Genomic DNA, 27,960 nt, shown 5'->3' with positions numbered 1-27,960 from the left:
GTTAAAATTAAGTAGTTTGAATTTTGGCAAGAGAAACCTCCTGACAGCAAGAGATAACACAAATAGTAGACAAAATTGCTTTAAATTAGCTGCCTATGCTTGCACTTGATTAATTTCTGCTACTGAACACAAAATACTTTTTCAATTAATCTCCTTATTGTTTTCTTTTGTTATGAGGAGCAACTCATCTATCTTTGCCAGCTTAAATAAGTAAACACAAGGATTATCAGAGAGAATAAGATGGTACCAAGAGCTCTGGCTATAAGTATTAAGGAATAATGAACATAATTCTTTATCTAGTTCCAAATAAATTAAAGGTTTGAAATAAATTGGTAATGCAATACAATGTAATGAACAAATATTTGTTTCATTTTGTGGTCACACAATTTATTTGGATATCTGGGAGGGAGGGGGTTTGGAGGGGGAAAAAAAGTCTGACTTCTTGGAGTTAAATTTGTAACACTTGAAATCTGCTGTGCAGTAGCCATGTTTTCAACAAGTACAGAATGCTATTGACAAGAGATCCAAATTGAATAATACCATATTTATTATTCAGCCTTCTAAAAATTGAAATCCAGTCAGAGCTAATTGTGACTATCAAGAAAATCACTTGTATTTGTTGTATTGGTATGTTAACATTGACAATACATGTTACAAGGGCTAGTACTTTTATTTTGTCTCTAAATACAGAGACAAAATATAGTAAATTTAATGCACTTTAAAGAATAATTTAAAAATTATAATTAAAATATGTAAAAATAAAAATTTTAAATAAAATAGATAAATTAAAATTTATTAAAATATAATTTAGAAGTTTTGTTTGAGTCCTTTAATCCAGTTAGTTAAAGTTTGTAGTGAATACAACGCAGAATGTTTTGGATTTTTTTGTCCATGTCTTTATTATCACTCTTCTCAGCTTGTTTTTCTTTTGTTTCAACAGAAACATTCACTCAGGTCCCCTTCCCTCAGTGTTACTACATTTTAGAAATAATTATTTTGATATTTATTTAACTTGACATAGTTATTGAGTAATGGGAATTTTACATCATGGCATGAAGTGTATACAAATGTATCCCTAATTCTCTTCTAATTTTTTAATCTTTTGGCCAGTACAAGATAGAACATACCCTGGAGGTAGCTGTCTCAAAAATATACTTCCATACAGTTACATAAAAGTATTATTCAATTAGAGAGGATAAACCCAAAACATTGCCACAAGTGTGGGAAGGGCCATGGTCATTGAATTTAGCAACATTATTAAACATGATTAAATCCACAGGAGAAGACCCTGGGAAACCGCACTCTTTAAATTCCATTGTGCATTGAGCAGTGCTTTATAAATTGTGTTGGCTGGGATTTCCAAGTGCTGCAGGTCCTGCTGGTTTCTTATAATCAGGGGAATGTGATTGGTCCTGTATGGTCCTCTTCTGTCATCACATACAAAAGCCAAAACTGTGAGGTTTCCAGGCTGACAAATGCTACTTGTCATGTCAGAACTTCCAAGCAGATGATAAGAACCTTGTTATTAATTTTTAAATGTATTTTCTCATAAAGAAACTTTAGAATTCATTCAGTTTTTTGGTGATCAGGCCAGACAGTACAAAAACATGAAGAACTATTCTCATCTCCTGGCTTTTTTTTATTGACTACTGTTGACAAAGTAACATTTACTGTTACTTGGAATTTTCCATTTGTGAGTGATTTATGCTGGAATGTCAATCAGTCAGTTAATGTGATCTGCTCATTCAAAGCTGCCCTCTATGATGCGGTCACAGGGAAGCTTTTAGCACAAGAACTGCACGTCTGTAGGAAAACTAAGTTTATCAGGTTTTGCATACCTTAAGGTTAGACTAAAAAAAGTCAGGTGTTTTGTGACAGCCTTTGTATGTCACAGTAAAGAGACCTAGGAAAAAAACCCCATGTTCACTGTTTCAAAATTCTCTAGTCACTTTACCTATCATTTTTACTTTCTACTACTGTTTAAAAAAAAAATCTGTAATCAAAGGATGCAACACACTTTCAAATCAGCTTGTTGCTTTTATGTTATAATCACATTGTATTGTGTAGACAGTAGTTAAAATTGGTCATTACATACGATGAAATTGAATAGAAATTTCAGTAAACTTTTTTGAATTATAGAATTTTTTTAATTATGTTTTGAATTATGTTTTGCTTTTTCCTTGAGGTTTTAACTGAACTATAACTGTAACTCCTTTGCATGCATTTGTGTTGTAGAGAGTCCTTGTACCTTGTATGTACTAAGTACTGTCACTACCCATCTCGGCTCAGGAAATGTTTATTCATTTAGAAAGAGGGCAAAGGACAGCCCTAAAGAGGAAACTTTTTGAATCTAAGTCAAATCTAAAATCCTGGGAAAGTGTTACCATGCCCAATATAGCAATGAACCTGTTCCTATTTTCTTTCTGTTGGAACAATGACTTTAATTTTATGAACTTAATGTTACAGAATATTAAATAAGATGATTTATGGTGAATTAGGTTAGAGTTTTATACACATTTTTCTGTAGTGATGTGTACAAGGGAGTAAACATTCAAGGGTCATCAAACAGTTCAGTCATTTTGTGTATAATTAACATTAGGAATTGACCTAAGAGCCTGGGTTGGGTATAGGAAGAGTGGAAGCTGGAGCATTTTGCTACCAGAAGAGAAGAGGTATAAATTAAAAATGTTGTGAACAGAGGCTGTTAATTAATTAATTAGAAAGTTAAATCTTTCTGGATGATATGAAGTCTGGTATTATACAGAAGTGGAAAAGTGTTATGAAATATTTAGTGAAAAGTTACAGATACAAAGTAAAGAAAAACAGCATTTTCATGTCTCATTTGTAAAGAAGAAGTAGAGATACTTCTAACTCTAAAGGTTTTACTCCAACAAACCCTAATTATACAAGATTTAAAGTAATCTTTGCATTTTTAAAAAGAAAATGCATATTTATGAAACTCTCATATCTTTCTGAGTAGTATATATTTACATATTAATGCATTAAAAATGTGTTTCAAACTAATAAATTATAGAGTAAGATGTATCTTTACCAAGATGATGTTCAAGCTAAGCCTTATGTATGCTTATGTCATGTTAAAAAACAAAAACACTAGGTCATTTTAATAGAACACATGCAACTTCTGAAAGTTATGCTACATCTAATGTATGTAAAAATTGAGCCTAGATTCTTATCGGGCAATTTAGTAAGTTAAATTGATAAAAATTCTGTAAGCTACTACTAATAATGTGATACTTGAAAGTGTTTTTCTAAAAAAAAATTAACCAGGTAGAATTTGCATTTTAATTTTAACTTGCCATCTATCATGTAGTTGTAAAAGTTGATACATTTGCTCTGAAGTATCATCATTCATTATTTCTAGTAGTAACATTCCTTTCCATGGGAGTGTATGAGAGCCTGAGTGGACAGTCCCACCAGGCCTATGCCCACACCAGGCTCATGGACACAAGCAAGAGAATGACACCTTTGCAGCTGCCCACATGGCACAAAATTGCTCATGCAAGCATGAATCCCTTTATTGGGTTTGTTTTCCTTTTCCAGCAGTTTAAAGTCTGCTAGCAGATCTCATACCCAGACACCAACATGCACACACCCATGTGAGCCTCTCCTGAGCACTGGTAACCAACTTCAGACACCACCTTGTTGGCTGGTACAGCCTGGAGCTGGTAGGAGAGTTACATGAATGTACTTTGAATGTTAGCCCAGAGCTGGGGTCTCCCTGGCAGATGGCCTTCAAGACCCATGGTCTCTCCAGTATTCAGCTGCCAGGTCTTCCTTGTCCCAGTTACCAGCTTATCCTACCTCAAATTTGCCAGTAGATTTAAAAACATGTCTCCTCACATACACAACAGAGAATTTAGAAAGAGAATTTAATGAGGAGATGCAACAGATTAGTGATCACGTGCAGGACTGTATTGACCAGGAACCTACTTACTTGCAGCTCTACTGTTTAATCTCATTTCTCCTTTATTTTCCTTTGGGTTCATCTTCAATTCTATCCTCCTGTTGCTCTTCACCTAAATAACCCATTAAAAATTCCATGTTTGCCTAAAAAGCTCATAATTCCATAAAAAGTTCACAGATACCCACAGCTCCCTTCCTCTCCAGCAGGCCATAGCATGTTTCCTCTTTTTAGTGATATTCATGATAATCTTGTCTTTATTTTCAACAGTTAAGAGTTCTGGTTGAAGCTCTTAAAGGTGATGCTTGAGCAGGTCCTATTATGGCTCACTGATCAGAGTCCTGTGCTTTGCTAGTATTCTTGTTATCTATATTTTGCCAGCTGTGTTCATTTTATCACTTCTGTTTCTTGCCTTTTCTCTTTTATCCTGAATAGCTCTTAACAAGGTATTTTTACAGAAAGTTACAATTCAGATTAGAAATATTCCCTTTTCCTCCTCATTTTCCTCCTTCTTCCTTTCTCCATCTTGGAATTCTATTTTTCTGTCTTAAATGGCTCTTACTCTAGTAGGTTGTTGATGTCCATAGGGAGAAATGAGTAATCCTCAGTTTATGCCTGGCTTTTCTCTTGCTCATAGGTGGTTTGGTTCTAAGAACAGCCCAAAGTAGTGTATGTTTTCCAGTAACTAGGAATTTCAGTTCGAATGTATCTGCTAAATTCTCTGTGTGTACCAATCCATTTCCATGTCACAAAGGTGCATACATTTCTAAAGAATGCTGTAGCTTGATTAGACTCTGAAATGTATTTTATGTGAAATATGTTAATTGAAATATTTTTTTTCTTTGTAGAACCAAAACTACAATTTCAGCCAACACATCCAGTACAGCACAAAATTATGAATACAGAACAGAATGGCATCAAAGAGAATCATTCAAGACACATTTCTCGCAATGACATGAGACAACCAAGGAATGAGAAACCCCCTCGTTTTCAAAAGGATTTTCAGAATTCAAGGCAGGCTTTGGAAAGTGGTGGGTTACCAAGAAACAGAGGTCCTGAAAGGCACAGCTCTTTAGAACACTGGACAGATGAAAAAAATAAAAGTGACAGACATTATCCTAGAAATGATAGGTCAAAGGATTTGGGTTATCCCATAACTGCTCACCAGAGTGATATTACTTTCAAAAAAAGGGATAACAACATGCAGAACAGAGTAGGAAAAGGAGTGTCTTTCACAGAATTCAAGGAAAATTCTGCTGCTCAAGACATGACAGACAACAGTAACCAGAAACGTGGGAAAAGGGAAAACCAAACACACAATTCTGATAATTTTTGTGATAGGAAGGCACGAACAATAAGTAGTGAAGCTTTTATGGTAAAAAGTGAGCAACATTTTGGTGTTAATAATGATTACCAAAATCCCAGTAGGACTGATTTTAGTGCTGTACCAAATGGAGACACTGAGCATCATCAGAAAGGAAGGCGAGTAGGACCTATCAAATCATCAGGACCCACTGCCATCCCATCTTTTGATGATAAAATGTTGTATTACAACACCGGTCCCAAAAGGAGAACTGGGCCCATCAAACCAGAGAAAATACTGGAACCATCGAGTCACATGGAGTATGGAAAAAGCTGGAGACCAGGGGATGAATGTTTTGCTCTTTATTGGGAAGACAACAAGGTATGCCTTTGAGTAGTATCTCAAAATATGCCTCTAATGTTCTCTTATGCACATGTGGGAGACATTTAACACGCTACTACAGATACATGGCCTTTGTTCATAGGCTTCTTGCCTACTTATTTTTTATATTTATGACGTATGTCACTTATAATCATTGCATGAAATTTCTTTAGTGCTCAAAACAAGGCCTTGTTTCTTTCATGTAGGTGGAGTTTAGGATGACTTAAGCTCCTCACTAAAGCATTTGACTTAAGTGATGAAAATTTCAAGGGTTGAATATAGGATGTAGGTGCCCATATTCTTTGCTGTGGAACAAAACCAGGATGCTGTGTTATCTAAGACATCTATAATGGTAGATGTGTAATACCTTTTTCTGGAAAAGTCAGCACGCAAGTTTGAGCAGCACAAAGGAAGAATAAAGTCTGCGGGAATGGGGCTATAAAAAACCTGCCAGTTTTCTTTCAATCATTACAGAACAGAAACAGTAAAAGGCTTAATTTTGATTAGCACTTGTAATGCTATTAGCTAAAGAACTTGTGGACAAATTAATTATGCTGCATGATAGTTTTGTATTACTGATTTTTTAAAAGTTTAAGTACTTTATTTTCAGCTCTTATTCCCATTAATAAGATTTCTCCTGCAGCAGGACATTTTACTTTCTTCTCCTTTGCTAAGAAGGTTTTAGAATGTTTTCTTTGATTTGTCATCATCTGCTCAAAAGTTCTCTGCCACTCTTCATGGGTAGTTTCTTTGGGTTTTGATCCTTTTTGATAATCTGAGAACTACCTAAATATTGTTCTTTAAGCATGTTTTATTCACACCTTTTTCTGCTTTAAAAGAATTTTTTTATGTTTACTTTATGTTATTTCTTATAAACATTTATTTGTTTTTGGTCTGCATTAGCTCAGCAGCATAACTTTATTTTTCTTTTTTTTTGCTGGTATAACTAAAACCAATTATAAACTATACAGGATTTTTTATAGTGGCAACACTCTCTTAAATAGGAATATGTAGCTTGAGTGGATGGATTAATATGAAGTATAATGTGAAATGAGATCTTGATCATTTGGAAAGTACACACCTTGCAAGATAAATGCATATGAGAGTTTTCCCAGACTGTTACGTATTCAGCAGATAAAAATATGTGTTTTGAGCAGTAATTTGTTTCTTGGTAGTTAAAATAAATGGTGCTACTCACTTCTAGGACAATTTTGAAATGTGATAATAAAATACAGTACTGATCTTAACCATGTTATAAGGCAGTGATTTATATGTCTTCACTCAGACAAAAGTGATTGACTGCCCTCAAGAAAGCTATATTTGCATAAATGTAAAAAAACCAAATTTGTGTTTTGAAAAAGGACTTTATGAAGTGTCAGTTTTATAATATTTTAATAATAACTTCATCATGTTTTATTATGTGATAAGATAGGTATACAAATACATACATACAAGCTATATCAGTATATAGCTGATAAGCATACATACAGATGTATATTTTAAGTAAAAATGCTCTGTATACAGCAGCATTTGTATTAGTGATGAATTTGTTTTGCTTTGAGAGAGATGAAAACAGGTCTTTTAAATGCTCAGTCTACTTAAATAAGCTGTGTATTTTCTAAATACTCTAATTACATTTTGCCATGTCCTTGGAGTCTGCTGTGTGGAATTTTAAGATACTTAGTTTTGTATCTGAAATTCATATCAAATTTAAAACAAAATATAATACTGACTAAGAGTAAGTATATATATACACACACACACACAGACACATAATTGAAAAGGAAATTGTTAAATATTTGTGGTATTTCTGGTTGTATTTTGTGACTTTTGAAAATTTCTCTTTTAAGTTCTACCGGGCAGAAATTGAAGCTCTTCATTCTTCTGGGACAACTGCAGTTGTTAAGTTCAGTGATTATGGAAATTATGAAGAGGTCCTTCTCAGCAACATCAGGCCTGTTCATGCAGACACATGGGTATGTGATAACAAATTGTATTAAAAAATATGTAATCTGTACGTATTAAAGATATATAACTCTTAGGCAATTAATGCATACTCATGCAAAGAATGCTGCCTACATATGTAGAAAAATAATTGCACAAATCTCAGATTTTAGTTGTCTATTTGAAACCTGATAGACATGTATTACAATGTGGTATTCTTCCTGTATGATAAATTTCAATTGTATTGTTTGGAAATGAATAATTGATCTGTCTGCCAAACAGTTTCATGCATGTTTTCTCTCTTAAAAGCTGTTACTTACTCTATTCAACCCAATTTTTTGTTCTTTTTCATGTACATTGTATGTTGTTCTGTAAGGGCTAGGAAACAGTCATTTAAAGCATATGTTCTGAAGCTTTTCACTACATGTGTATGTATGACTAAAAATAGACATTTGTATCCCTTTATTTTGTATCATGATTTCATTCTTGTTTCAATGATTTCTTCTTTGCCAAATATTGTAGTGGTCATGTATGCATCAAAATCTGTTTTATAAAGTTTAGAATGTATTAGCCTTATGGAAGTTGGAAATTTCAAAAGGCTTTACTAGTGAATATCATAGAAGCAGAGAGATACATTTTGGTTAAAAAAAAATCAGGAATGCACAATTCTTTGCTGTTTACTCTTACTATAAAAGACTGCACAAAAAATATACATCTGCATATTGATTCCTTAATGATGAATTGACTGTGCTTATTTTAAGTTCCTATTTTGGGTCATAGAATCATATTGCTACTGCTGCAGAAGCTGAACAATCAACTCCTGTTTCTTCCCAGTGGACTTTTAACACGTATTGTTGCCTGTAGCTCTCAAATGTCTCTGAGATGGCCTTTTTGTACCTAAAGATACCTAAAACTCTTGCCAGCTGATGCATTGCTCTTTGTATGAAAATTTACCCTTTCCCCCCCCTTCTTTTTGTCCTACTAGCTGACCTGTAAGGTGCTAGTTACTTATTGTATGACTATTATTTTAACCTTTTTTCTGAGTTAATAATCAGATTTTTCTTCATGTGATTACAGTTTTTAGGAGTGGCTTTTATTTTACTTTAAGCCACTGAATATTAGCTCTCACAGTCTAAGAGTTCTTAGAGAACTCTCACAACCCTAGTATTAAGACTGAGTTAATCCTGGTAGTGAGGTGCTGTTTCCTACTTGCTCTTAGCAGTGAGGCAGTCATTTTCCCTGCTCCTCTGCATACGTGTGACCATGTGTTCTTCCCCATCGCTCTCCTCCCAGATTGGATTGTCAGGCATGTAGCCACGGGATGAGCTGAATGAAATGGACGACATTTTTGTTCCCCCAGGTTGTCTCATTTTATTTCAGAGTTAGTTAAAGCTGACACAAGGGTGGGACAGTGTATGGAGAGGTGATTCTGACAGTAAGTACCATAGTCCTGGCATCATCCTGCATCCTGATTGAGTCATTGAGGCTCTGAGACAAAGAGTATTTCCAAGGACTTTTAGTCCATTCAGAAGTGAAAAATACCTTCCTGAAGGTTCTTTTTTCTCTCAAGGTAGCCTAGTTGAATTACATGAATTCAAACGAGTTTTCAGATCATTAAAGTTACACAAGATAAATGCCAATCAACGTCTTCATAGTAAACATCATTTGAATGGGTTGTTTTATGACAAATTATTCTTTTGTTGCTAGAAGGTCCTTGCAGCTATAGGATTTTTGCAGGAGAAAGTTGGTTAGGACCTACCTCTTCACTTCTTTGTGTTTGGGTGTTAAGCATAATCCTCATTAAGCACTTTCAGTTCTTAATCACCCATTGATACTCAGGTTTGTCTTTTAAGCTTAACACTGTTGATCATTTTTCTTTGTCTCAGTGTTCCTATTAATATATTAATCTAGAGACCATGCATGAATGCAAAATGAAGTTATCATGCTGCTTAGCTCTTTGACTTAAGATTCAAGTTACTTGGTTGTATTTCCTCTTTACAAAAGAACAAAATAGATTTTAAACTGACTTCAATAATTACTTTTTTCACTGATCAGTACTATTAGCCCCAAGGAGCACGTATTACTGGAAGTATGCTGATTTTTATTTCAGTTGTTCCAGATAATTTCCAGATAGCTAAGTGAAGTCCCTTTTGCAGGTGCTTGGGTCCATCAGTACTGGTCACTTTTTAAATGTCACCTTCTAAAGGCAGAGGGGCAAGCAATTCCCAAAAGTCAGAAGTCAAGCAGGTGAGGCAGAAGGCTGGCTTGGCTGAACAGCAGTCTTCTCTTGAAAATATAGCAAAAACTGAATGTGTATGCCCAGTGGAAGCAGGGTCAGGTGACATGGGAGGAATACAGAGATGCTGCTTGCCAAGAAAATTTGTGCAGCTGAAACTCAGTTGGAGTTGAAGCTGCCAGAAATTAGGGGAGCAGTAAGAAAGAGTGTTTTTTAAAATACATTATTGGTGACAGACACTGTAAAAATAACAGCCCATTACAGGATGAGGGTGGTCACCTCACAAACAGGGTCAGGGACAAGGCACAGGGGTTTAGCACGTTCTTTGCCTCCATCTTCAACATGGGTGATGGACCAAGGGAGTCTCTGTGCCCTGAGCTAGAGAACCATGACTGCGAGAATTGTCAACTCCCAGTTCACCCTGGAATTGTGTGGGATCTGTTGTTCCAGCTGGATCCCTACAAATCTATGGAGCCCGATAAGATTCATACAAGAATCCTCTAAGAACTGGCCGATGTAATTGCAAAACCTCTCTCAATGATTATTGAGTGGTCTTGGCAATCCGGAGAGGTCTCAGCTGACTGGAAGCTGGCCAACGCTGTCCCAATTTTCAAGAAGGGCAAGGAAGATCCTGGAAACTTCAGACCATTCAGCCTCACTTCAGTGACTGGTAAAATAATGGAAAAATTATTCTAGGAGGTATTGAAAAACCCCTGGAGGACAATGCACTCATCAGTCACAGCCAGCACAGCTTTGTGTGGGGAAAGTCTAGCTTGTCAAACCTGATTTCCTTCTTTTACAGGGGAACTCACCTAGCTGACCTAGGAAAGCCAGTTGATGTAATTTTTTTGGATTTCAGTAAAGCTTTTGATGCTCTCATAATATCATCCTGGACAAAATGCCCAGCCCACAGCTGGATAAACATATCATGCAGTGGGTGAGCAGCTGGCTCTCAGATCAGGTGCAAAGGGTTGTAGTGAATAGGGTGACATCACAGTTTTGGTGACTGGTCACAGAGTGGGGCTCTGCAGGCTTCATACTGAGCTCTGTGCTCTTCAATGTCTTCATTAACAACTTAGCAATAGGTCTCAAAGGAATAAGTTTGCCAATGACACCAAATTGGGAGAAGCTGTTGACTCCCTTGAGGGTAGAGACACTCTTCAGAGGGACCTAGGCAAATGAGAGGGCTGGGCACTCACCAAATATGAGGTTTAACAAGGGCAAGTGCTGGATTTTCCAGTTGGGTTGGGGCAACCCTGATTTTGTGTATACACTAGATAATTAGAGGCTGGAAGGCAGTGATGCAGAAAGGGACATGGGGGTCCTGGCCAATGGCAAGTTGAGTCACTGTGCCCTGACAGCCAGGAGGGCCAATCATGTCCTGGGGGAGCATCAGGTACAGCATCATCAACCACTCAAAGGAGGTCCCACTCTGCTCTGCACTGGGGTAGGCTCATCTCGAGTCCTGTGTGCTGTTTAGGACATCACCATACAGGAAAAACATTAAGGTATTAAAGGACATTCAGAGGAGGGCAACAAGCATAATGAAGGGCCTTGAGGGGAAGCCTTGTGGGAGAATGGCTGAGGTAATTTGGTTTGTTCAGCATGGTGGAGACTAAGGGCAAGCCTTGTTGGGGTCTTCAACGTCTTCACGAGGGGAAGGGGAGGGGCAGGTACCTATTTTGTCACTCTTGTGACCAGAGACCGGACTCAAGGAAGTGGCATTAAATGGCAAGAGTCAGGGGAGGATACCAGGAAAAGATTTTATACGCAGAGAGTAGTTGAACACTAGAACTGGCTCCCCAGGGAAGTGGTGACAGCACCAAGAGTTCAGAAAAGTTCAAAAGCATTTGCACATGCTCTCATGCACACGTGTGATTCTTGGGATGTCCTGTGCAGGGCCAGGAGTTGGACTAGATGATCGTTGTCGGTCCCTTCCATTCAGCATATTCTGTGATTATATGATCCTTATTCTTTCTTAGCTGTCTGTACTGAAAACTTGTAGAAATATGCTGTATATGAGTTGTGAAGTCCTAATTCAGGCTCCTTTTTGAAAGAGTTGCTGTTACTGAGAGAAGGTTTAGTGATCCTTATTAAGGCGTAAATTTAGCCTATGTCTTAGAATTGATTATTCTTTATTGTTTATTTCAGTACTGTTTGTTTAGTACCCATGTTGAATTTAGTTATTTGTCCAACAAATGTAAATGGATGAAAGTATACCACTGGGAGGAAGACAAAAATGCAAAGCAAAACATTGCTTGGTTAGTCACTTGAAAGAACAGCCAAAGTACCACAGTGACCTTATTTTGATGACATTGCATATTATTTAAGCACTTTCAGCTTCTGGTCTGCTTTTGGAAACCTTTGTAAGTGATTTTTGGTTTGTTTGGTTTTTTGGTGGTTTTTTTTTTTCTTTGTTTTGTTTTCTTTTGTCTTAACTGTACATCAACTCTGCTCATATTCTCAAAATACATTCTGCTTACCACCTTAATGAAACAAGTATAGTAATTGATTGTGTACTGTCCATTACCCAGTTTGCCCAGAGTTCTTTTAAGTTTTCAGTCAGCTGTTTGTCTTTCTGCTGGCTAGAAGTAGAAGATAAAGCTGAGTTTTACGTTACGTAAACCAAAAAGATAGTGGGAAATTTTTTTCAATAACCACATACAATATAATATAATTACATTGAAGAACACTAGAACTGTTTATTGTTTTTCTTAGTGCCTGAAAAATATGTCCTAGGTATGAAATTAATAAATATTTTTAATAATAAAACTGCATTTGGATTCCACTATTCTAGAGTTTTTATAAGTGTCCTGTATGTAACACTACAATACTGTATTCCACTAGTTCCCTCAATGTAGCAGGGGTCACTTAATCAAAGTATTTTAATTCAAATAAAAAAAAAGTCACTGAAGTGTCATTGTAGAAGTAAGAACTGCTTGTTTTTTTCTTGTAAACTATGTAAAATTATACTAAAAACTGAAAAGTGTTGAAATGATCTTCCTGAATCACTTAATAATTTGTTCTGTGGAAAAAAAATAAAGTCAAGATAATACTTTAAACTCTTAAGTCTTACTTTTATTCTCTAATTTGTAGGATATTTTTCCCTTAATAAATTATGAAAATGTCTAGTCTAAGTGTTTATCTTGTGATATTTTTTCCCCAAATCCAAGTAAGTCTCTGCTTTGTTTTTCATTCTCTATTTTCTTAGTAATCTCATATAGGCCTTTTCCACCCTATTTGCACCACAATTACGTTTTTTTTCCCCCTATGTCTGTATGAAGGAATTAAAGATCTTAGTGTTCCTTATGTATGTATGTAGTTTCACTTTTACATGTGATGACATTGACTGATTGTTCTCTTAACAAGCTGGAATTCTTACAGATTCTTTATTTACAATTATTCTAATTCCTTAGAAATTCTAATTATGAAGTGAAGCCTATAGTTTAGCTTAGTTTCCTCTTCCTGCAGTATCTTGCACTGTATTTCTGCATAAAGATATAAGAAGACAAAAATTATTATTAAGGCATATGTATGATACATAATCCTGGTTTTTCTATAGTTTGTTTTGTTCTGTGGAGACTGAAAATCCACTTTACAGGTTTTCTCAACTCATTCCTCCAGTACGGAATGAACTGAGGAAGGAAAATAACAGAATTTTGGATTGCAGTTAATTCTTGCTGGCAGACAGTTCAGGGTTCAAGTTTCATTATGTCTTGTCACAGAGCTTTAAGAGCTTCTCTATGTGTTGAATTACCTTAAACTGCAATTCAGGACTTGATCATACCTGTCCCATTTCACTATGTGAAGAGGTAAACTCCTGTTAGCTTTCTGAAGGTGTTTGAACCTCTCCCCAGCAGTGTAAAGAGAAGTGCTGAAAACTACTAAATGGTAAAGGGCTTCTTTAAGCTGGAGAAGACTTTTGCCTACCTGTTTTATGGAGGTGTGAAACCCATTTAAATTTCTTTATGATAGGCTGATAACTACTTGAAGGATTGGGTGCGGTTTCTTTAAGGCTCTCAGGTCTGGATGTCCTTGGCATCACGCTGTGGTCTTTTGTGTTGTGGGTCAAACCAGAAATCTTTCCCACTGAATAATTAAGTAGGTGCAGTAGATAAATGTATCCTGGTTGGATCTCTTATCTAGCTTCTGTCCTCATTGTCTACACAAGAAACCAAAGCCAGTAAAAGAGAAGGGTCCGGCCTACTTAATCAGTTCTAAGATTCCTCTAGAAAAAATGTTCCTGAGTACTGCATCAGAAAATACTTGGATGTATTTCATTCTTTGGCTTCTGTACTGTTAGGAAAAACACTAGAATATTTTTACAGTTCAAAATAATTCAGCATCTCTGTTAAATGAAGGCTGAGTGTTTTGGACTACTCATCTTCCTGAGTGGCGGTGGAGATTTGTTGACATGAATCTAAAACATTACTAGTGTGAATTTAGTTTCCACGAAAGGCTATCTTTTGGCTTTATGAAAGCACTTGAGATGTAGGTAGTAATTTTATTGGGATGTGACTTAATTTCTATCTTGTCAAGATGTGGTGATTTCAGTTACCTCTGTCCTCCTAGGCTGAAAAATTGTTTTTCATAGTCTATCTTAAACTTTTTTTTTCTTACCTGATACTTTTTGTACTCACTGGAAGTATTGCCTTAAATTCCGTTGCATCTTTTACAGTATGCCATCATACATGCCCTACACACAGTTAACCTTCATTTCCTCAGCCTTCTTTTTTCAGAGACAAACTTGAAGCTACATAGTTTTCAAACTTTAACTTGTATCCATGTTGGAATATAGACGGACCTCACAATTTAGCTATTTCTCTGAAAGTTACTAGACCTAAGCTGAAACATGGTAACTGGCATTGAAAGGTGGTTAAAGAACTGCATTGTACTTTTTGATAAACTAAAAGGAGCCAAATTTCAATTGAGGAGGTAATTTCTACCAAATGGGCATAAACCAGGGACTTTCAATTTCCTGCTTGTATCATTAGGCATTGTAAAACATATTTGAGTCTTCACCTTGAGTGTTTAATATTCATCAGACTATGAAATATTGTTGCAAATTATTACCAGCTGTACAAATCAGATTAAGGACATATTCTTCTTGGCTTTTACAATTATTGAAAATAGTCATGACAGTTAAAGTAGCACTCTTGGAACATTACACTGTTCTTCTCCCCTTTTTATTCATTGTAATTGCATATAGTGACAATTCATTATTTGCATATGGCCTCCTTCCTTGGATTGTTTGTTTTTACACTGTTCCTCACTAAATATCTTCCTTTAAACTGAATCACAGTTTTGTTTTGCGATAGCGTAGCTGTACCTGGTTAAAGTATTGTTTTTTATACTGCTCTAGTGTGATCAAAGTTCTTCAGAATTGCATTTTGAGAATTGTGAAAGTATCTGTTCTTGCCATCACTGTTTCTCTCCTGATTTCCCTGTCTTCTTCACTTTCCTGTGTTCTGAGTTTATCCACATTTCATGGATTAATTAAAGGATTTTAATTAGAGAGGAAAGGAGAGGAATTGGTGTAGTGTTCCTGACTGGTTGCTTTCTCAGGAAGGGAGACATGATACTAGTGGTTTGGTATTGCAGAAAGATGTGATTCCAGGTCTTACTCAGTCTTATGTATACAGGACATGTTGAATAGATATGCTGCTTAATGTACTGAAGTTTCCTTATACAGGGATGCTTAGTATCTGGAATGCTTGAGCATTTTTCTTCCTTGTTTGATGACCTGCAGGTGTTATCAGTAATAATATCTTTAAAAAAAAGTATTTTCTAATAAAATAACTAAAAAAAGTTTACTGTGAAGACAGTTTTTTCAGTAAGGTGACTTATTTTTCTTCATAAATATTAGAACATAAGAAGTTACTCTCTTGGGCTGTTTTTAGAGGGATAAGGAGGAAGGCTGGGGGAGTTGGGTTGCTATTTTTTTTTTATCTGGGTTCTATTTTTTAGTGTTGAGATCTTTGCCGAAGGGGAGCACATGTTTCTCTAGTGAGAGTTGGTTAATAAGAAAGCAACAAATATATGATGGCTATACAGAGGGACTTTTTATCCATGTTTTGTGTATTTAATATGTATGTCACATATTGAACATCAAATATTATATAATCTTCTAACTTTCCAACCTGTAATATTTCGTTATGCAAATGGATATCAGGGACTATCTCATTGCTCAGTTCAGATTCTCCTATTCTTATGAAGTCAATAAGAAGAAAAGTCCAGTCTTTTTGTGAAGTTGTTTTGTTTTTGGAGTTTTGTTTTGGTTCTCTTTCCTTTTGTACCTAATTGGAAGTGTTGCTTCTGACTTCTTAGTGAAAATCTTGAGAGCTTATTTCATGCAGGCTCAAGTTGATAAAATCTTTTGCAGAAAAGGTTTGCATGGTTATGTAGTAGTTTCCTATTTGAATTTATTCCTTCTCTTCATCTCTTTTCTAATGTGGTCATTTTTGTTCTTCCTCTAGGCTATATGTTCTCATATAGGACATCCACTGTGAGTCACAAGGGCTATAGGAGCGAATGAAAACAGTGATGTTATTTCCATAATCTTTGCTGCTTTCTTGACAGAGCTCCCCCAGTGTCCTTTTTTAATGTAGGATACTGTGGATGAATGTTCTTGAATGTTCTACAACTGACTATGAAATTTTACAAGATATTGGATGCAGACTTGTGGCGTTTCTCTTCTTGCTTTCATTCCTTCCTGTCTCACTTCATTTCCTTGTATGGGTAATCAGTCTCTTTTTTATGATGTTAGACATTAGGTTACATCAGCAATCCTCACAGCTGGGCATTTTGAGACCCAGATGATAGAAATCACATCATAAGTCACAGAGTTTCATCAGTGTCTGGGGAAAGGAGTGAAGCTGAGTCCCCACTGAGAGAGCTTAATCTTCCACAAGTTCAGGTCAGTTAAAGGAGGGAGTAACTCAACAAAAGTTCATCACTCAACCTGTAAAGAAGTGGGAAGGGAAATACCTGTGAATGTGAGTAAATTGGTGCTGTGGGGTTACTCTGCAGTGATTTTACTTTTACATATGGAAAATTTTTTAGGGTTTTTTGTTTGTTTGTTTGTTTGGTTTGTTTTTGTTTTTGTTTTTTTACTTTGTTTCTAACCTATTGTGTAGATGTAAAAATTATTGAAGATTGGATATTACAGTTTTAGGGTAATAGAGTTGCTTAGGTTGGAAAAGGCCTATAAGATTATCGAGTGAAATAATTAGTCTAGCACTGCCAATCCACCACTAAACCATATCCCTAAATTCCAAATCAACAGGTCTTTTAAATACTTGTAGAGATGGTGGCTCAACCACTTCCCTGGACAACCTGCTCCAAGGCCTGACCAAGATTTCTGTGAAGACATTTTTCCTTTTATCCAATCTAAACCTCCCTTGGCACAACTTGAGGTGATTTCCTCTTGTCTTGTTACTCGTTACTTGGGAGAGGACCCTGACCCTCACCTTGCTGCAGCCTCCTTCAGAGTAACTGTGGAGAGTGATAAGATCTCTCCTCAGCCTTGTTTTTTCCAGGCTAAGCAAACCCCCAGCTTCCTCAGCTGCTCCTCATAGGACTTGTGCTCCAGACCTTTCACCAACACTGTTGCCCTTCCACTCTCCAGCACCTCAATATCTTTCTTGGAATGCCGGCCCCAGAACTGTACAAGGCACTCAAGGTGTGCCTTAGCAGTGCTGATTACAGGGCAGCAGTCACTGCCCTGGTCCTTCTGGCCTTCCATTGGCCCTCTTATCCACCTGGGCACAGCTGGATCATATTCACTTGCTGTTGGCCAGCACCCCCATGGCCTTTTCCACTGGCCAGCTTTCCAGCCACTCTGGGGCTGTTGTGCAGAACCGGGCACTTGGCCTTGTTGAACCCCGTACAATTGGCCTCAGCCCATTGATCCAGCCTGTCCAGATCCTTTGTAAAGTCCTCCTGTCCTCCAGCAGATCAATGCTCCCACCCAGCTCTGTGTCATATGCAGACTGACTGAGGGTGCACTTGATCCCTTCATCCAGATCATTGGTCAATATATAAAGCAGAACTGCTCCCAGTACTGAGCCCTGGGGCACACCATTTGTGACAAGCCACAAACTGTCCTATCCTGTAGCAGTATAAAAAGTTCCTAATGTTTTTAATCATATTTTGCCCATCATCTTTTGAACCTGTTCTAGAACTTGCAGGATGACATGGTCTTTTTTAAAGTTATTAGCTAAAATATAGGTGCAATTCAGCAAATTTTATTTTAAAATATAAAGCATATAAGGTGTAAGTAATGTAGAGGTCCTGACTTTAAAGTTAAGGTGCTCTTTCTTTATGGGGCTGTTCTGTGTTGTCTCATGGGCAGATTCTGTTTCAAGACTTTAAAATTGCACTTACCTGTATGCAGTTTTGTTTTGATTTTTATCTAGGTGTTTGTTTATATATATTTCTTTATTATCCTGTATATTTATGGAAATAAATTTTGCCATGTTTTACTTTCTAATTTTTTTGCGTGTGGTCAGTCATTTGCAAATAAATTCACATAGGTATTTATTTACTAAATATACACCTCTGTGTGGGACTTGGGGGGATTCATATGTCAAATTCTGTCATCAGTGAGGTTGTGCACACAGCCTTCTTTTTCACAGGACCAAAACTCTCTTATTCCCTGTTAAGATTTTGATAGTGATTTTGTGTCCTAACATAATTTCTCATGGCATCACTGAGTGTTTTCTTTCTGAAATTTATGTTGGCAGGATTTTCTGTTTACTGCTAAAACAGGTTCAGCAATATAGCAAATACTTCCCCCTCCCCCCTACCCTCTATGTACTTGTATGATTTTTCTCACAAGTGCACTTTGTGCAGAGAAACTGAGTAGTGATTTTTAGATTTTTTTTCCCCCAGTTTATGCAGTATTCTTTTTTGCTATAGTTTAGGACTGCCTGTATTATCAGCCTGGCAAAACCACTACCATTTTGTGGCTTTTTTCTGGGTGAATTAAGAAAACCTGATGTATCCATTAGTTCTGTGTTAATTTATATAGAATATCTCTCTTTAGTATATCAACTTATCTTTTAGAAATTGAAAATAAACCTTTAAATATTTATAGTTTGGTATTGATACTGCTCAGTGAAGAAGCTTTTCACTGTGAAAGGGACATGATCTGGATGGCTTAAATATGTACTTGTAAGAAACTTTTAAATCCAGTACTTTTTCCTGTATTGAGAACACAGTGACAAATTTGCAGGAAAGTGCATCTATTTCAACACAAACTGCACAGTAAGAGTTATTTCCATGTGTGCCAGAGGCAATGACTGCAAGTATGAATGAACTGTGCAATACCCTTAAGGGTTTTCAGTAAGCCAGCAATATGTCTGTGGGATAATCATACCCAGGCTTACATTATCCTGGTTTAATGGAAATGTAATTGAAAATTTGTCTATTTAGAAAATAAATGAGTGCTTTGTTTCCACAGTTGAAACAATGAAGTGCAAAGAAATGTCTGATTCCAAATTAACTTGTGCTGCTTTTAGTTGTTTCAGATTAAGTGTGTAATGCTTTTCCTTGCCCATCCATTTATTTTCCATTTCTTGATTTCGCTTTTCCTGAAAAATCCATTAATTGTCTGCTGCTTTCTTTCTGATGTTTATTGCTTCACTTGAAACTCAGGATGTGTATGTTTTTAGCAGAATCATTTAAAAATCAGCTGGTTTTGAACCTCAGGTTCTTCATATTTTCAGCAGAGGAAAAATGAGATAATTCTAATTAAAATTAATAGTATATATTAAATTTTTCAGGATTATCAAATCATTTTATTATAAATCTAGTATCTTTAATTTATATGTAATAAGGCATTAGTTGAAAAATTGCTGGTCCTGAGAGTACTTTATAGAATTTTGCAAAAACTGGCCAAGAAAATATAAAATTTTATGAAGTTTGGTTAATGAAAGTCAACAGCAAATGCATATTATCATTAATTTATTTCAGATGCTAGGGAGAAGACTACTCAGGAAAGGGTCATCTTGCAGTTATTATTTGGAACATGGGAAAGCAACAGTTACTATGGGCTAGTTCTTTGCCACTTATTTCTACACACCGTTACATATTTGCTTGTGGCCCATCTGTGTTCAGTGGAGAAAAAGACATCCTCCTAAGGATCATTTCCTAAGTGTAAATAAGGGAAACAATGGGTATATGTTTTATTGTTTTTCTTGGGGTTTTTTTTTTTTTTTTTTTTTTTTAATTCTGTTACAGCAAGTTGGTTATAATGTGTATTCAGCAGCTGTTGAAATTGGCTACTTCTACATTAGGGAAATATTAACTGCTTTTCTCTCTCAGAAAAAAGGATTTGTACAGAGCTTGAGAGTACAATGTAGAGTTTTATTTGTATAGTACCTCAAAATCTCACAGTGAAGAAGAAAGATATCACTAGTATAGTAGGTTAAAATATTTAGTAAATAGGTAGGGATTATTTTGGCTGCATATAGAATGGCAGCAGACAGTAATTGGGTAGTTGCAGTTCAAAATCACAGTAAATCACACAGTACCATTCAGCAAGTAAATTTTATCCCTTTGAGGACAATTAAATTTCCTAACAGTTGCCATAATACATTTGACATTCCCATTTCTGTCACCACTGTTTTCCCTAATATACTATTTCACTGGAGTGACCAGGGCTAAATACTTCAGCAAAGCTAATGATGGTTTAGACATAAGAGTCAAACTAGAGTTACCTATGGAGGACTATACATGCAGTATATATGGGTTTATACTCATGTATCTGTACAAATTACCTAATTCTTGCAAAGTCCTATATGCAGCGAGGTGCTTATTGGGTCATGAGGTTCAAGAAGAACTTGTATACCCTATAGATCCTTTACAATTGCTTGTCCTGCATGTTCTTTACAGGTAGAAGATAAGGCATTAATAGGGCTAGGAGTTTATATTAATGATCTGATGTCAGTGAGGGGTCAGCAATATGCAGATCTAGCAGTATAACCTCAAACCCCACTTGCTCCTTTCATCATAATTTAATGCAGGAATTTGAATGCCCATAGGCCCAGTCCAATACAGATGTGTTGTGCACTCTGGGAAAAAAATGTGAGCATGTGCAGGCTTACAAAGATTACTCTGGGAGAAGATTACTCTGTGAGAGGAACTGATGCTTTAGGTAAGGAGCCTATCTTGCAAAGAAAATTGATGAATAGCAAATATGTTGAATTATTTTGTAATAGACACTTCAGAAAAATCCGTACTTGCTTAATACCCTTGGAAAATCTACATTAGTCATACTTCTTCTTTTATTTAAAATTTTTACACCTCATTTGATAGTAAAAAATAGGCCCTAAAGTCACTCTAAAGTTGTATAACAAACCTATTTCCACCCCCTTCCTCCCCCAAAATCCTGCTTCATTCTTTATTATTATGGAGTTCAAAGAATCCATTTAAGTATTTAGATAAAGTAGAAGTTCCAGAGAATACTGTAGACACTTGAGCAAATTATTTTTTTTCTTCCAAATATAGGATATATATAATATAATGCATATAAAATAATTTTAAAATAATTACATTTAGATATTTCTAGAATACTTGTGAATTTCTCAATGTGATCACAGTATGAGTTTTCTCTGCTTCTGCAGTCTGTTTTTGATTGATCCAAGTATTGATAAGTAGAAAATGCAAAAACAGGTACTCAAGGAGCTCAAAACTGCATGAGTAGGCAAAAGAAGCAAAATCTGAGAAAGGAATTTAACCAGGAAAAAAGTAGTCACTTGGTGTTTTAACAGCAAGAAACAGCTGTTGCCTGCAGAATGGGCAGTGCAAAAAGGCATTAAATCTGGATCAGGAAATGGAATTTGAAATGCACATAAAGAAAAGTCATTTTGAAAGGAAGCCAGCACTCTTTGTACTGAACCAGCAAGTTCCCCATGCATTCAGTGTGGGAGAAGTTAAAAGTACATCTTAACTGAAACAAAGGTTTGACACTACCTAAATAGAAAATATCTTCTGCTGTCTTTGCCTTCTGTCTCCTCTTTGTCCCGTGATTCCTGGCCCTGCACTGCTTCTACATGCTGCTTCTTCATGCCTCCCTGCACAGGCTTGGGTGTTCCTCCCTTAAGAGCCCACAGAGAGCTATAATTGAAAAGCTTCAGCAGTGAATGGAGCAGAGTTTTCTGTCCATAAGCAGTAATAGACAGAGTTAACTGCTTTGTAAGTGGCAAAAGTGCAGGAGCTGATCAGCTGTGACTTGCAACTGCTTCCTAAATATACGTGAGCACAGCATTCAGCAAAGCTTTTGTGTCAACATTAAATTCTGTCTGGTTCTTTACTGTAATCCACATATTTATTCTCACAAGTTAGGCAGTAAGTATTCACTTCAAATGACTGTTTAAAAGAAAAGTCTCTAAACAGTTCTTTTGGATGCAATGGAAGAAGTCTTGCTGTGGAAATTCAGAGAGAAAGCTTTTAATGAAGACTAAATTTACTCTGCTCTAATAGTGTTCATTTGAACAATAAATTGGTTGGTGAAGTATTTAAAATGCTGTATTCTGCATGAAATCCATTGAATTTTTTATGTAAAAGCAGGCTGGTAGTCACTTGTCTGGGCTGAAGTTACTTGCTGATTCACTAAGCTCAGCTGGTTAAATATGGTGGTGATACAGGCTTTTCAGAGTATATGGGGTGTATGGGTTCAAAATATAAGCACTGGGTTCCCATTTTACCTTCGTTTAGTTCTTGCTTTTCTTATGAGGTGGGAAAAAACATCAAAAATAAGAGCAGATATGTAAAGCAAAACATTAAATGGAAGATGAATTTTCAAATTACTTATGTTTGTCCTTTTTATAAATAGCTAAAGAATGCTGGCATGTTCTACCTTCTCTCTCTGCATTTTAATCTGTTAGTGCAGAATTTCTTTGTGCATTTCATTGTTTGCATTGCAGACCTTTCTTTGCTTTTTCCTATGGAAAAAGACCAGTTTTTCTGGTCTTTTGCAATTGTATTCAATGCTATCATTTAATCTTGGTGTTCATAGTCCAAGGTGGGCATTGTGTAAGTACTAATGGAGTCCTGGATCCTGGAATTTTAGATAAATAATGAAAACTAAGCTGAAATATGGAGATAATAAAATGCATAAGTTTTCAGAGCAGTGTACTAATATAAAGCTTCTACTGGTGATAGAAGGAGAATGAAGATGCTCTAAGGGAGATTTGTGGTCACCTTTGCTTTATAAAATGTAATCTAGCTCTTATATGGATAAGAATAACTTAGAACAAGTCACAAGCGACTGATAAACTGAAAGCAAGCAGTGAGAAAGATTTGAAAAGTACAGTTGATGGCAAGGTATGTGACTTAACTGATTGCAGTTATAATGGAAGAGATATAGACAGATAACAGTTTTTTGATTGAAGAACAGAAAAAACAAGGAAGTGAACATAAGATACACATAGTTCTGCCTATGAAGAGTGCATATTGATCCAGAAAACAGCAGTTCTTAGTGTAAGGTGGAGAAATTTTAAAATAAAGTGAGACTAAAGTCCATAAAATTGAATTGTTTCTTTAAGGTAGTAAGAAATTTCTTTAAAATAGAAATAAGGATAAATAGGCTGTGCGTGTTTTGTTGAAACAAGACTGAGAGTGAAATCTGAACAATGTAGGGAGAGTGTCCAGAGGATAGAGCCAGGCTCTTCTTGGTGGTCCAGCCAGTAGAACAAGAGGCCATGGACAGAAACTGATGTACAGGAATTTCCACTTAAATATGAGGAAGAACTTCTTTATTGTGCAGGTGGGCACACACTGGGAGATATTGTCAGGAGAAGTTGTGGTCTCTCCCTCACTGGTGATATTCAAGAACTGTCTGGACACAATCCTGTGCTGTGTGCTCTGGGATGGCACTGCCTGAGCAGGAAGCTGGACCAGATGACCCCCTGTGGTCCCTTCCAACCTTTATCTGTTTTATGATTCTGTGGAAATAAAATGGAAATAAATGGTGAAAGATTAGCAGTAGTGAATTGAGGATCAATGACTAAGAAATGATGACAGAAAAGAAATTAAATTACTTGTAAAGTAAGATTTTTTAAAATAAAGATATGATTTGGAAAATTATTATTTTGGATAACATTAGATCTGTTTCTGATCAAATGTGAATAGGTAAGAGCCAAGAAATGACAATGTATCATCTGATGAGGAGATGGCAGAGTTCAACAGGACAGTCAGTAACTGTCTGTGGAGCCACTGTGCATAGAAAGGAATGAGGAGGGAACACTTGAAAGATGTTCTGTTACTCATTTGTTATTACCATTTTCATCATTCTCACATTCACATTATTCAGAGCCTCAAGAAAGTAATTGTGATTTTACATTTCGTTCTAGCCTATTGCAGTAAAATTTCTTAATTTGGGATGCGTGCGTATGAAGCTTTTCATTGACTGTGTAAAGACAACTACACCAAAATAGAAGTGTGTAAGACAAATACTGGTTTTAATTTGGCTTTACTGAGTTTAAAGGATCAACAGCATTAAATTTGAGATTTGATGAAGATTTGCTGCTGTAGAAATTGATGTGCTTCTCCTCATAAAATTTGGCTATTACAGTTGAGTTGCTATATATTGAACTATTTAATTTCTGTGCTGTATTCAGCTATTCATGTTTCTCAGAGTATACTGAAAGAGCTAAAAGTATTTAGACCACTTTGGGCATTTGGATTACTTTTTAACATTTGCTGCTGGTGCAGCTTGCATTGTCGGTGATGGGAGATGATCTCATATAAAGCTGTGTTTGTACTAGGGCTAGCAATATTGCAAACTGTGTGGACTGTGTGTTAGACACCTAATGCTCTTGATTGTTTTTGGGTAATTGGTGTCTCTGACCCTCTTTATATGAGGGAACTTATTGTACTTGAGGTGGTAAAGTAAGTACATTGCTCTGTTTCTCAGCCTTCAGCTACAGTGAAACTAAGTGATGTAAATCAGTTTTGTTCTATTCAGTGCTGAAAAATCTGTTTTCTTCCACAGTTGTTTTCAGGCTCTCTGTAATGCTTAATCTGGAAATATAGCTGTGACCACAGATGTGCCCTGTAAATAGGAGACCTTACCATGAGGAGTGCGGTTTTTGTAATTGTTACTTTAAAAATGCATGTTTATTGATATTCATGCTAATTCAGAAAGAGTTTTCTTGAGTAAGATCTCACTTTTCACAACAGAAAGAAACTTAAGCTGTGGGTTTTTTATTTCTGTTGCTTAAAGTGAAATATTTTACTGCTTTGACTTGCTTAATCTGTTATGTGCATGCTGCACTCTGACAGTTCCTGGGTACTGGAATTGTTGATGAACTTCTAATGAATCATTCAATGCTCTTGCTTTGTGTTGCTTTATGTTCCTATGTTGTGAATAAAAGGAAATTGAGAGTTACATATCCAGTACTTTTTCCCAAAAGCTGCTTTCTTCCAGCAAGTTCCCACTAGACCCAGCGTCTGCTGCAGTATAAAGATATTAAAGAAATTAAATCAAACTTGTTTTTCTGAGACAGCATTTGACAGTTATACGTATTCTCAAGAGCTTTTTTTTTCATTTTTCAGCCTATAATTTTTTCTTTGACATAAACTCTTACAGTCTTAAATTTTTTTTCTCTCTTCAGTGTGTACCACCTTCAAATATTCCACTAGATTAATGTCTTTCCATGCAATATTTCTTGAGCAAAATAAATACATAGTTATTTTAATCTTTGTACAGAATTCTCCAGTATCTTGATAATTTTCATTTTTTTTTCTTGTTTCACCTCTGAATTCTATATACTTTGTGAATATCTTTCTGGTATGAAGATGCAGAAGAGTGGCTGAATATTGCAAATACATTTACCTCCCCTCTCCTTGTTCGGAATGTTTATTTATTATTGCTGCACATAGAAAATACATCTCTAAATTGTTCACTCTACTTGTGGGCTTTTTTTATTATTATTGCATCACAGGTTTTTTCTTAGTGTCTCAGATGTGTGTATTTAGCATGCGTATTTCCAAATGCTGTTCCTTGTAGTTCTGTGTCCTAATTCTTTTATTTCATTCCACACACATTTGTGAACTCCTGAAAGCTGATATTTCACTTGCTTTGGCAGGTTATTGAGGTTACCTTGCTTCTTGAGTTTGTTGCCTGTATGACTCTTGGAAAATAATTCTTATTTAATACTTACGATTTTTTTCTTCCCTGCAGATATTTAATAACTTCTGTTGCCCCAGGGTTTGAGTTTTGAGATTTGCCAGCTTGATGTTGTTAGCTTTCCTAAGTTTGAAAAGCCCACTCTCATACCTCACTTAATAAAATAAGTGGTCATCAGCACAGAAGCAGCAGTTGCTATGATGTGTGCATGGATTCGCCCTTCCATGTTTGTCTAACTGTATGTGATGTGTGTATGTGTGTGTGCTTATACCAACTCATGTGTAATGCATTTTCCACCTCTCTCATTTCAAACAATGCTGTTTATCCGCAGGAGGAGGAAGAAGAAACGTATGAGCAAACTCTGGAGTTCCGCAGAGGAGGTGATGGTCAGCCACGGCGGTCCACACGACCCACTCAACAATTTTATCAACCCCCTCGAGCTAGAAACTGATTAATAAGGACAAAAAGGTAAATATAAGGCACGAGTGCTTTATGTATTGGTTTAGATTTCATGATAAACAAATCTGGATTGTTCTGTACTCTTCTTAGGGATATTGGTATGTTTATTATAGAAGTTGTGTATCTCTGTTTCTCTGAATTTTGTTGCTTAGGAGGACTTAGTATATCTGTAGGAAAGCAATAAAAACATTTCAACAAATAGAGCTTTTGACTTTTGCTTTTTGTCAAGACTCATGCCATCTCAGCAAGCTTTTTTCTGATGCTTTTTCACCTGAGAGCAGCAGCAAGATTCTCTGATTCACATACTTTAGACCAGCTTATTTGAAACAAGTGGCTGCAGTCCCTGCTGAACTCAGGGCTGTCTAGCTCTGTCTAGACAGTCCCCTATTCTACTTTCTGTAAGCCCTTTATGTGAATAAATATACTTTGTTGTTTTGCTTGCATGAAAAGAAGAAATATAAAATCTGTGAGTTTACCATTAAATAGGGAGATACAAATATAAAGAATATTTATGATACTCAGAATCTCGAGGGTATACTTTCACCTATACTATATTAATTACCAGAAATTAAGGAATTATAGATCACCCTTAGAAAAGACACCAGCTACATACATTCATAAATTTTAAAAGGTCAGCCAGATAAAACAGTTGCAGTAATTTCACTGAACAAATCTCATAAGCTGTGCTGCTTTCATTTCACTGGTTAATCTTCTTAATTTACAAAAGACGGTCGAAAGTCTATCCTGACTAAAGAAATCTTTGGTAAGTCACATAATATTTTATGTACACCCACAGTGTGTCTTTATCTTGAATCAGTTTGTATTTTTTTTACTAGCCTGTTGTTTTTTGCCAATCTCTTTTTGTTCTTTTCATTACTCCAGTCCTCCAGTGTTTTGTTGGCTTAACACATGCTGGTGATCGCTGTGCCTTTTAATATTTCTGACATGCAATAACATATGATTCTACTTTTTAAAGTATATGTTAAAAAGTACTTTTCATTTATGGCAGTACTGGAAATGTAAGAGAAGTGATAGTTGTTCTATTTTTGTCAATATAATTTGAATTTCTATTATAAGTACATGTATCAGTCACTATTAGTAAGCACATCCTGAGACAGTTCTTGCAGAAATTATTTTGGAATATGCACTGAGCAGAGTTTTAACCAGCACGGTTGGTCCTGAGCTGTGTCAGGGTGATCAGTTGAATGAGAGATGTGAAGTGTGTACATAGCAGTTAAAGCCAGGGAATTTTATTGTTATCTTAGGCAATATTTTTGGTATTTCTCTAATTTTGCAGTATAAATCTGACAAACTCGACTTAGCTTTGGTCAGCTATGAGGCATCAGCTAGAGTGGTAGTAACTCCTGTATCTCAAGAGTTACTTTTTGGCAAATAAGGAACAACCTTTCTAAGGCACAGGTGATTTTTCCTTGAAGGTGCTCCTATACTTTGTTTTAAAATTATAATGGGATCCTGATTTAAATGGACAGCAGATCTGGTATCAAAACTTATCTGGGACAGAAAATAAGCCTTCAAAGCTTTTCCTTTCTATTAGTCTTTCCCATAAATAAGGATTGGTG

General features: G+C 36.0%; 1 protein-coding gene across 3 annotated transcripts in view; it reads left to right on the top strand.

Moving 5' to 3' along the window:
• Window positions 1-26,538, top strand: part of TDRD3 (tudor domain containing 3) — an 88,913-nt gene extending 62,375 nt beyond the window's left edge. For 2 of the 3 annotated variants that reach the window (XM_079315050.1, XM_079315049.1), the window contains exons 11-13: window positions 4,771-5,606; window positions 7,457-7,582; window positions 26,253-26,536. In XM_079315050.1, coding sequence (XP_079171176.1) covers window positions 4,771-5,606; window positions 7,457-7,582; window positions 26,253-26,372 — 1,082 coding nt within the window. In that variant the 3' untranslated portion in view covers window positions 26,373-26,536. Of the gene's footprint in view, window positions 1-4,770; window positions 5,607-7,456; window positions 7,583-26,252 lie in introns of all 3 variants that reach the window. The other variant, XM_079315048.1, reaches the window with a different exon arrangement.
• Window positions 26,539-27,960: the final 1,422 nt, after the last annotated feature.

Source organism: Erithacus rubecula (assembly GCF_903797595.1).
Source record: "Erithacus rubecula genome assembly, chromosome: 1".
Taxonomy (NCBI): domain Eukaryota; kingdom Metazoa; phylum Chordata; class Aves; order Passeriformes; family Muscicapidae; genus Erithacus; species Erithacus rubecula.
This window is presented reverse-complemented; position numbering and strand designations above follow the sequence as displayed.